We start from the raw sequence: 12,128 nt of genomic DNA, 5'->3' as shown, positions 1-12,128 counted from the left end.
AAAAAAAAAAAGCCTGAGGAACTGTCCCAAAACAAAAGAGTCCTTTTGTGGCACTGGACTGTTAACCATAAGGTTGGGTAGTTCAAACCCACCAGCTGCTCCTTGGAAACCCTATATGGTGTCACTGTGAGTCAGAGTCAACTCAATGGCACTTAACAACAACAACAATAACAAAGAGTAAGGACAACTAAATATAACAAGTTATTCTAGATTTGATGCCAGATCATCAAAATGTTTTTGTTTTTGCTATAAAGAACTTTAGTGGAACAAATGGTAAAACTGAATATATGCAGATTAAATAGTATGGCATCTATATTACTTTTCTGATTTTGATCACAATATGCAAGCTATGAAAGAGAATTGCTTTTTTTTTTTTTAATAAACCTACCCTGAAGTATTTAGGGGTCAAGGAACAATACGTCTACAACTTAAACGCAACTGACTGAGGAAAGAATAATATATTGGGAAGAGAAAGAAATATACCTATAAAGCAAACATCATATAAAAGTAAAAATTTGGTGAAGGGTATCTAAGAATCCCTAGTACTACGTTTGTAACATTTCTATAAGTCTCAAATTATTTCAAAATAAAATGTTAAAACACAAAATGGGTAGGAGGGGAGAACAGAAAATAATCACATAAAAAGATGCTCATCCTGGCAATTGCTGTTAAGTGCTATCACATCAATTTTGCTTCACAGTGACCCCATGTGACAGAGTGGAACTGCACAAGAGGGTTTTCTAAGCTCTAGTGTTCACGGGAGCAGATCACAAGGCCTTTTCTGCCACAGAGCAGCTGTGGGTTCAAACCACCAACCTTTTGGTTAGCAGCAGAGCATTCAACCATTGTGCCACCAGGGCTCCTTTACTGGCAATTGTTGTTGTTGTTGTTGTTAAGTACCATGGAGTCATAATTTCTACAATTTAAGCACTACCTGGTTTTTAGGATGGCATTGAGATAAAAAAAAATGATGGTAACCACCATCAACAGACTTTACAACTTTAAACCTTTAAAGATATTCCCAGAACTTACGACCCAAAAGGGGAAAGCAAAAGGGAAACTTAAAAATACCTTTTCAGTCTCAGAATCAAAGAGAAGCATATAAGGGAGTTTCAAAAAGTTTGTGGAAAAATTCAATTTTCTTTTAATTCCATTTTTCACAAACTTTTTGAAGACCCTTTGTACCAACATAACAATAGCTCAGAGGAAAGTTAAGCTGTTTTTTTTGTTTTGAGGGCAAAAAATGTTTTTTAATTGTATCTGTACCAAAAATAGCATATCTCACCTAAAAACAGCGGTGTGGTTTTCTCTGAAGTAGTTGCATTAGGATCTGCCCCAGCTTCTAAAAGAATCTGTATGATCTTCCAGTGTCCTTGACTTGCTGCAAGATGTAACGCACAGAGGCCTTCAAAAGTCTTTGTCTTAATGTAGTTTTCAGACGAATCTACGGAAACATAAAAAAAACATCAACTAGGAGTTCTGGTAGCATAGTGGTTACGAGTTAGGCTGCTAACCTCAAGGTCAGCAGTTCAAAACTACCAGCCGTTTCACGAGAGAAAGATGAGTCTTTCTGCTCCTGTTAAGATTTACAGCTCGGAAACCCTATGCAGAGTCGCTATGAGCCAGAACCAACTCAACGGCACATCACTACCACCACCAGAAGATTACCATTTCTATTACTTGTGTCTAAATGGCAAAAATTCAAAGAGGAATTTTCTTAAAGTATAAGTAATTTATACATGTGATGTCTTCCATACATGAGGGGGCTTCAAAAGGTTCATGGAAAAAATGGAATTAAAGGATAATGGAACTGTTGCATAAACTTTTTGAAATGGGTGTTTAAAACTCTCTAGAAAACCAAGAAAAAGTTTTACAGGGATCATGGTGTGAACAGCTATTTGATATTTTTTAAACAATTCTGCCCACTTACTTTCTCTTCTCTCCAATTTTTCAGCTGTTGTTTAGTTGGTTGGTTAGTTGGCTTATAGACAGTAAAAACCCACTGTCATCAAGTTGATGCGACTCATAGTGACCCTTCAGGACACAATAGAACTGCTTCAAAGGGTTTCCAAGAGCGTGAAAGAAGAAGGCTAAAATCAACCACATGGAAGTGGATTAAAGTGCAGGCACCATAGAAACAGATATACAGGCACAGAAACATTTATAGCTACAATAATCAGTGACTATAACAATGGGCTCAAACATAGCAATGCATGTAAAAATGACAGAGGATGGGCAATGTTTCATTCTGTTATACATAAGTTCCCTATCAGTCAGAGTCAACTCCAGAGCTCCTGACAAAAAACAGTAACATGTATATACACACGATCCCCTGGGTAGTGAAAGTGCTTATGCGTTTGGCTGCTACCAGAAAGATTGGAGGTCCAAATCCATCTATTGGTACCTTGGAAGAAAGCTCTACGGAGTAGAGTACAGTTCTATTCTGACATACATGGGGCTGCATTCTCCAATCAAAAACAAAAACCAGGGATCTTTGAATAATTGTTGATTCTAGAGTTGGGCAAGGAATATTAAAAAATTAACCTGTAGGGACAGAAAGTAAAGTGTTCCAAAAAACAAAACAAAACAATAGTGGCAAGTCAAACGGACACTAAAGTTAGAACAATTAGAGCAACTAAACAAATAATGCAGTACTGAATCATAACCCAAAGGATAAAACAAATATCCATGAATTGATGCAGATGTAAATGAATGAATACATAAATGAAAGTGACAAAAACAAATCTCCCAAAGAGAAGATAAACCCAGTTGTCATCCAGTCAGTTCTGACTCATGGTAACATCATGTATGTCAGAGAGCTGTGCTACATAAGGTTTTCAATGACTGATTCTTTTTTGGAAGTAGATTTATTGTTGTTAAATGCTGTCGAGTTGGTTCCAACTCATAGCAACCTTGCATAGAATTTCTGGGAAGCCGCTGGTGGGTTTGAACTGCCAACCTTGTGGTTCACAGTCCAATGCTGATTCTACAGCACCACACCAGGAGTCATCCAGGCCTTTTTCAACCTGGATGAGTGGCTCAAAGCTGCAATATTTTGGTTAACAGTGGAGTATGCTAACCATTCTGCACCCCACTGGGGACTCCTACACACAAAAGAATTCCAAGCAATTTATGGAGATACTCCCCTGCTCATGAAGGTAGAGCTTAATTCCCACATAATAAGTGCAGAAAACAAAGCAGAAAAAAGATATTAGGGAAAAAATAGAGAAAAATGAATAAGATGCCAACTTGATGGCATACCAACATCAACACCACCATCATAGAGTTTTGTACTCGCAATGGAAATTGACAGAGTATTAGCTGTGCTGCTGTTCTTAAATGGCATCGAGTAGGTTCCAACCCAGTGACACTGTATAAGGTTTCCAAGGAGCGGCTGGTGCATTTGAAACACTGACGTTGTGGTTTGCAGTCCACTACTTAACCTATAGCACCAAACCAATAGCTGTACTCCATTTCAAAACACTCCCAGAACAAAATGATAATTCATTGTCATTTAATGAGTACCTCTGCACTCCATGTTTTAACTTTAGTTCAAATAATTCCAACATAGGTATTTAAGCTATGTAAATTAACTACTTAATTGACTGAATGAGATTTTCACATTATTTTCCCAAGTACCATCTGTTCAATTAGTAATGCTAATATCCTATCTTTAATTTTCAAGGGATTTAATGCCTCTAGAGTCATGGACTTAAATAACATGCAGTGAGCACTATAATTCAACTTTTTAAAGGAGTTAAATGAAATTTAGAAGTTTAAAACCTCAGAAATAATGAATTACAAGACTATTCTCTCAAGTTTTAAAGAAGTGGTAAGATTTCAAAGTTATATAAGGACTACCATGCAAAAGTGGAGTCCTGATGTGACGCTGTGGGTTAATGCACCAGACTGCAAAACCATTTGAACTGCAAAGTTGGCAGTTCAAGCTCACCAGCTGCTCCTTGGAATCCCTATACAGGGTTGCTATGGGTCGGAACTGACTCAACAGCACTTCACAACAACAACCATGCAAAAAGCAGTGCTGGTAGCATAGTGGATTATGAGCTGGGCTGTTAATCACAAGGTCAGTAGTTTGAAACTACCAGGCACTTTGCTGTAAAAAGATGAGGCTTTCTGCTCCCCAAAAGATTTATAGTCTTGGAAACTTCATACAGGGTCACTATGAGTCGAAACCACCACCACCTTGCAGAAAGTAGTTTTAAGTTTTATAAGGACAAGGAGAAAGAAGAGAGAAGAGACAGATTACTAGGGAATGTTTATTGTTATTAAGTGCCAGTTCTGACTCAATGCGACACTGTACAGGGTTTCCAAGGAGCAGCTGGTGGGCTTGAACCTCCAACATTGTGGTCAGAAATCAAGTAATTACCCTAACAACGGAATATTGTTAGATACAGTGCCAGAAGGTAGAAGCATTATGAACAGTACTAGAATATTGTCAGATATAATGCCAGAAGACGAGCCTCTCAGTTTGGAAAGCACTAAAAATACAACTAGGGAAAATCTGCCTCCTCAAAGTAGAGTTCACAATGATACAAGTGGAATAAAGCTTCCGGAACTTTCATTTGATGATGGGGCACAAACCTCAAAAGGAGTAACAGCTGCAAATATCCATTAATTATCAGAAAATGGAATGTAGGAAGCATGAATCTAGGAAAATTCAAGTTGTAAAAAATGAAATGGAATGCATAAAGATCTATATCTTATGAATTAGTGAGCTGAAATGCACTAGTATTGGTCATTCTTAATCAGACAATCATATGGTTTACCATCCTGGGAATGACAAATTCAAGAGGAATGGCATAGCATTCATCGTCAAAAAGAACATTTCAACATCAGTCTTGAAGCACAATGTTGTCTGTGATAGGATAACACCCATATTCCTTCAAGCAAAACCAGTTAATACATTATTCAAATTTACTCACCAATCACTAACATCAGCCATGAAAAAACTTTAAGGATTCTACCAACTACTTCAGTCTGACATAGATCAAATATGTAATAAAGATATATCGATAATTACTGGTGAATGGAATAGGAAGACTGGAAACAAAGAAGAAGGATTGGTATTTGGAAAAGATAACCTTAGTGACAGAAATGATGCTGGATATCACATGATAGAATTCTGTAAAACCAATGACTTAATTAGTGTAAATATTTTTTTAAAAACATAAAAGACAACTAACTATATACATGGATCTCACCAGTTTGGATACACAAGAATCAAACTGATGGCTACTACAAGAACAAGCGCTCAAGTCCCTTCAGGACACACCCCCTCCTGAGACCAAAACTTAAAGGGAATACACGAGCAGGCATGTAAGCTTGCTGATGATCACATGGGTCTACTTGTTGCAGACCGTGTAGGCCTAGTGAGAGGTTCAAGGCTCTATAGGCCCGAGTGTAACAGATCTAGCCACTTGGCAGTTAATGGCAAATTGGTTTTCAACTTAGTGTTCAGTTATATTTATTTAATTCCAAACATGAGCCCTTAATGTCCACAGATAAATGTGATATTTTCCTAAAAGCCCAGACTGTAAAGGTTGCAAGGTCAAGCCTTTCTCCAAAAGATTAACTAAAAATATCTTAGCTACTTCACAGTTCTTTGTTCTACAGACAAAAAAGCCATCTTCCCTGAACCTCTCCCAGGTGCTGGTTATTCAGTCAAGTTCCTGCAAACCTGGCTCAGGAAGCTAAAACAGCAGGACTCCGCCCAAACCTTTTGTCCTTCCCTTTCACCTTGCCCCAACTGAGCTCAGGAGCTATAGATGTTAATTGAGCCTGAGAAACAAAGTTGTGGGCCTGGGATTCGAACCAGGAAAGTACCTGAGTGTCTAGAAAATTACTGATGCTAGCTGTATCCTGTTTTAGTCCCTCCCAGCTTGGTGTGAAGCTCCTCCCCTAAATAAAACTGAGACGCAGGCCATCCCAGGTGTGCATTACAAGTTGGAGGGCATGCAGTAAAGATTGCAGGGCAGTGAGTTGCTGCCTGCAGAGGCTACAATGCCTGTAGTCCCAAGTCTGCCCACCAGTGATGCATCCACCCTGGTTTCGGGATGCCTCCTTGTCTCCCTCCTTCTGTCTGTCTGCGTATTCTTTTGCTATCTCTTTCACCATTAGATTTCCCCTCCTCATGAACCATACACTCGTGAACAACACAACTATGTCGAGGTCAGTCCCCGGCATCTACTGGTGAGAGGAAGTGGGGGGAAGCAACAATGAAGAGGTGGGCTGAGTCCGACCAAGTTACATAGACCCCCATTGACCTGGAGTATGGTGAGAGCTGGTTGGCCTGAAGTATGGTGAGATCTGGGGACTCCTGAGCCCATGGACAAGGATGTGTCCATGGAGGGCTACAGCTGAGAGTGAAACGTCCAGTTGATATGAAGTGAAAGGATATGCACAAGGGCACCCAAACTGGCAGATAGTGCCCATTGGACCTAGCTTCAATGGGCTGGATGTTCAGAACCCAACTAGAGGAAAGAAAAGCATGGGGTGAGGGTGGGGGTTCTTTAAAGAAAACAAGTGTAAATCACTACAATCTGATGATCTTGACCTATACTTACAGATGTAGTAGCTTAAAATACCAACCAAGAGGGAAAGACTCTTTACAGCAAGGATCATTTCCATTCCCTCTGTACACAGGGTTGACAGGAATGGGCAACTTATCGACATTGGCTACCTAAAATGGGGGAGGGGGATGGAGGCTGTAAAGGCATGAAGTGACTGGCTTACAAGTTTTCAAGAAGGAGTTTAGATTCAGAGTGTGCAGGGGAAGGTAGAATCCTCACTGAGTGATTTTCATCCTGTCTAGACAGGTCTGGTGAAAGGAGATGGCGACAAGACTCTCATGATTCAATAGTGAGTAATTGTTATCATGACTAACTATGATTGTCGCAACTGTAATGGTAGAAGTTTTATAGCAAAAAGGGGTGAGTGGTTGATCTTACAGTCCCAGAGAGGAGGTCCCTGGGACCATTAAAGGTGAAGAGTGGGAGAGAAGTGTAGGACCCTACCCAGAGAATCAGTGATGCCAGAGATGATGACATGGAGAGACGGAGCAGCTGAGGACTCTAGACTCATGGAGGGAGAGGGGATGTATGCTGGCAGCTGGCAGGCAGGCTTGCATGGTGTGCCCTTTGGCTGTGTGAATGATTGTATATTCTTGAGTGTTTTGGTGCATGTCCAAAAAACACACACAACAACAGAGGGAATAGAAGCAAATACTATTGAATGATGAAGCATGTTGGGGATTGTAATCATTGCAATGAAACGAATACGATTGTAATCATTGCAATTAAATGATTATGATAGGATGAATGTAAAACTGATGTTCCCCCATGTAAACTATCACTCAGTACACAATAAAAAGTTGAAAAAAAAGAAAAAGAATCAAATTAACTATATCTGTGAAAAAAGACGGTGGAAAAGCTCTATTATAATCAGCCAAAACATGACCAGAGAAAGACTAAGGAACAGACCATCAAGTGCTCATATGCAAATTGAGGCTGAAGCTGAAGAACATTAAAGCAAGTCCATGAGAGTAAAAATAAAAGCTTGAACATATCCTACCAGAATTTAGAGACCATGTGAAAAACAGATTTCATGCATTAGACACTAATGACCAAAGAGTTGTGGAATGACATCAAGAACACCATACACGAAGAAAGCAAAAGGTCATCAAAATGACAAGAAAGTAAGAAAAGTCCAAAATGGATACCAGAAGAAACTCTGAAATTGGGTCTCCAGCACAGATGCTAAAGCAACTGGAAGAAATGAGGAAGTCCAAAAGCTGAATAGAAAATCTCAAAGGGGAACACAAAAAGACAAAGTATTAAAATGAAATGTGTAAGGGGCAGGATGGTAGATGAAGGGTGAGGATAGGGGAAGACTTAGGGAGGTATGCATGGGCTGAATGTAATGGAAGTAGGTAGTAATGATGTATGTGCAACCTTGGAACAATGGGGCTCTGTGCTACAGAGATTGAGGCATAGTCTGAATAGGTAAAGAAGGGGAAAAACTGTTAAGGAGCTTGACAGTCTTATAGATACTGGTTTCTCCTGCCTACTATTGTAAAATAGATATTTAAGCATGACAGAAATGAATACTGGGAATTATGATTACAGAAAGCTTGCAAACACATTTTAGGCCTATAACTGATAGGATTAGCTAAAGGGGAATTAGAATTTGCCCAGGGAAATAGGTTTCTTGTTAAGCCTTTGTGAAGTAGGGGGCCTTTGGCGAAATCCTGAGCTTCATCCAGGAACAGCCCCACTTGAAAAGACATGCAGACCAACCAGAAAAAGCTAGAAAAACAGAAGACCAGTAGGAAAAAAGCAGACTGTTTAGCTGTTAGAATATCAAGTAATCTGTTTGCCTTGGAGCCATCAATGCAGGAAAAGTCAGTCCATCAGGAAAAACCCTCTCCTAAGACTGAAACTCAAAGGGAAACCAAAAGCAGTCCAATATGGTTGCTGGTGACTGCTCTGGTCTACTTGTGAGTGGAAGTGTAGAAAATGCAGCAATGAAGATAAGGGCTGAGTCTGGTCATGTTCCATTGACACGTGTTGACCTTGAGATGAGAGAGAAAAGAAGAAGGGCTGGCTGGTCTGAAGTTTAGAGAGATGTGTAAACTCCCAAACCCATGGACACTGACCTAGTCACTGGGGCTGGAGTTAAGAGTGACGCAACCAGCTGGTCTGAAGTTGGGGGAGGAATGCAAGAACTCCCAAAGTTGCAGATAGTATCCATGTGACCTACCTTGGATGACTAGCTGACTAAAACTTGACCAAATGAAGATAATGAAGTTTGTTAGAAGGAACAGGCGTAAATTGCTACAATTTGATGAAATGGACCTTTGCTTATGGATGCAGTTGCTCAAAATTCTAACCGAAATGGAAGGATTCTTCATATCAAGGATCAAGCTTGTCTCCTCAGTGCACTGGGTTGATAGGGATGGGCAACCTAGACAATGGCTACCAACATTGAGGGGCTATAAAGGCACATGTGGCTGACTTACAAGCTTTTATGAGTATGCTTAGTTTCAGAATGAGGAGAGTAAGGAAGAATCCCCACTGAATAGTCTTCCTCTTTTCCAGATGGATGTGGTGGAAGGGGATGGGGAACAATGGCAATAGGATTTTATGATTCAATTTTAAGTAATAGTTATCAGGATTAATTGCAATTGTCACAACTGTTATTATAGAAGATGTGTAATTAAAATGGGGGAGTAGTTAATCTTTCATTTCAGGACCAGAAGACCTTAGGACCATAAAGAGGGAAGAGAATGAGTGGAGTGTGACATCCTAGCCAGAAGAGCAGGAAGAGCAGACACAGCCAGTGGCAGAGATGATGGCACAGAGAGACAGAGCAGTTGAGGACTCTAGGCCCATGAACTGAGAAAGACTATGTGCCTGCAGGCAGGAGGCTAGTTTGCAAAATGTGCTATTTGGACATTTAAATGAATATATATTTTTGTGTTTTATATGTGTATATCAAAAAAGGGGGGGATAGAGGTAAATACTGTAAACTGGTGGTACATGGAGGGGATTATAATCATTGCAATGAAAAGACGAGTGATTTCTTGAGTGTAAAACTGATAATCTGCCCCGTAAACCTTTAATCAATTCACAATAAAAACTTAAAAATAAAATTAAAAAGAAAGAAATTTGCAAAGACCTGGAGTTAGAAAACCAAAAAGGAAGAACACACACAGCATTTTACTTAAAGAATAAACTAAAACAACTGAAAAAAAAAAAAAAATTAAAGCCTCAGTTTGAAATATTGAAGGATTCTATGGACAATATAAGGAGCTCTGGTAGTATAGTGGTTACAAGTCGGGCTGCCACACTTAAGGTCAGCAGTTCGAAACTACCAGAAGTTCCACGGGAAAAAGATGAGGCGTTCTGCTCCCATAAAGATTTACAGCCTCAGAAACCCTGAGCAGGGTCACTATGAGTCAGAACCGACGCCACGGTACTTAACAACAACATGGACAATATATTGAATGACAGCTTCTAAGAGGATCTGCTGAGTCAATTCAATTCAAAGGAGAAAGGTTAGTTCTGAAGGTTATGGTAAATGTTTTGGGGGATGATACCAAAGAGGTAATCTTGAAATATTTTCTCAAAAGACACAAATGATCACAGAGCTTATTATAGAAATACTGAAACTTGCATGGTGAGAAAAAGGCTGTGACAAGTAATTTTTTTTCCATCACAACAATGCACTTGTTCATTCTTCAAGGGCAGCGAGGATTGTCCTATGAGAATTAGATTGGGAAACCTAACCCAGTTCTTCTATATCCCTGGTCTTGCCCCTTCTTTTTATTCCCAAAACGCAATAATCTAAAAGGAACATGATTTGAGTCTCTCAAGGATGTCAAAACTGCTGTTTTAATGTGGTGTATCTCGAAGAACACAGAATTCTTTGAGGAAGAGTTAGAGATATGTAAATACCGCCATTAGAAGTTGTCTAAACCTAGACGGAAGATATGTCCAGAAACAATAGCTTCACATTTTGAAATTTTTCTTTAATAAAGATTTTGTAACAATACTTTTTAACCTACCTTTATATATGTACATGTATGTATATTACATATACAACGTTGTTGTTGGTGTTAACTGCCAATAAGTTGGTTCCAACCCATAGCGACCTGGTATAACCCTATCCAAGGAGAGGCTGGTATGCTTGAACTGCCAACCTTAAAGTTCAAGTCAACTATGCAGTCCAGCACATTAACCCACAGCGCCCACCACATATGCAGTGGATACATATTATTCCTCTAACTAGAAAAAAAGTTAATTTTTTCACATCCCAGCTGACCAATAGAATCTGCTTTAGCCTTAAGCATTTAAAAATATTTATTACTTTTAAAATGCATTTCATTGAAAAATATTCCAAACACACAAACAAGTTATTGTTGTTAATTACCATCTACTTGGTTCCAACTCATAGTGACCCTGTATAAGGTTTCTGAGGAGCAGCTGGTGGGTTTGAGCTGTCAACATTGCAGCCAATAGTCCAGTGCTTATCCTACAGTTCCATACAGGATGCCACAGACAAGATAGGAAATAGTATAAGGTATATTGTATCCCCACCATTCAGACTTTGTCAGAATCTGAACGTATCATAATTTGCTTCAACATTTTTTTTTAAAAAAAAGGAATAGTGGTGATCCCCCTAGTCCCAATCTTCTCTCTTTGCCCTCCCCAGAAAACGGTCATGAACCAAAGAAAAATAGAGTATTTCTGACCTTTTCATGCCCTGTGGTACGTATGCCACCCACCAACATTTCAGCTTCTTAGGTTTCTTAGGAGGCTGCTATCTCACCTGCAGTATGTGCTGCTACCTTGTGGGCACCTGTATAACTACGTGAGTCTGAAAAAATGGCTCCCAACCCATCAATCCTACCACTAGAATCTACTTGGGCCACATGTGTCTACATAATTATACCAAAATCCATATTACCTCAAAAGGAATTTTCCCCCTTGATTTCAGCAAAAAATTCAAAAAAGAAAATAATTTGGTCATAAAATGGTTAAAACAATTAAAAGGCAAACTCATTTGTTGGTATAATTTGACATCTATAAAATCATCACTTATGCTATTCTCAGGAAAGAGGAAACAAAATCCACTATCCAATTATCTATGAAGTAAAGAACATAAATGGTATTTCTTAGGATGAGAAATGCTAAGGTCCATTTACTATTGATTTGAGATCTTTAAAGTTTTCAAATATAGAAAAAATACACATATTTGGCTAACTTTAAAACCACTGAACCAAGAAAGTAGCACAGTTTAGCAAAAGCAGCAATACATTTTGAGTTAGAAGTTTAGGCTGGGATCCTATTATACTTTGGATTTTACTTTTGGAAAATTACTTAAAATCTCTGAAGCTCGGGTTCCTTAACAATAAAACAAGAATAAAAGAACCAGTTTAACGATTAACGCGCGTCAATATAATTATGTTTGTTGATGCTGATGTTAAGTGCTATCAAGACAATTCTGATCCATAGCAAATGTATGTACAACAGAACGAAACACCACCTGGTCCTGCACCATCCTCACAATTGCTGGTACACTTGAGTTCATTGCTGCTGCCACTGTAC

General features: G+C 39.1%; 1 protein-coding gene across 1 annotated transcript in view; it reads right to left on the bottom strand.

Moving 5' to 3' along the window:
* The window catches only part of ASB3 (ankyrin repeat and SOCS box containing 3), a 212,851-nt gene that overhangs the window by 54,379 nt on the left and 146,344 nt on the right, over positions 1-12,128 (bottom strand). The window contains exon 3 of the mRNA XM_006873554.1: positions 1,286-1,444. Coding sequence (XP_006873616.1) covers positions 1,286-1,444 — 159 coding nt within the window. The remainder of the gene's footprint in view (positions 1-1,285; positions 1,445-12,128) is intronic.

The sequence above is a fragment of the Chrysochloris asiatica genome, unplaced genomic scaffold (assembly GCF_000296735.1).
Source record: "Chrysochloris asiatica unplaced genomic scaffold, ChrAsi1.0 scaffold00245, whole genome shotgun sequence".
Taxonomy (NCBI): Eukaryota; Metazoa; Chordata; class Mammalia; order Afrosoricida; family Chrysochloridae; genus Chrysochloris; species Chrysochloris asiatica.
This window is presented reverse-complemented; position numbering and strand designations above follow the sequence as displayed.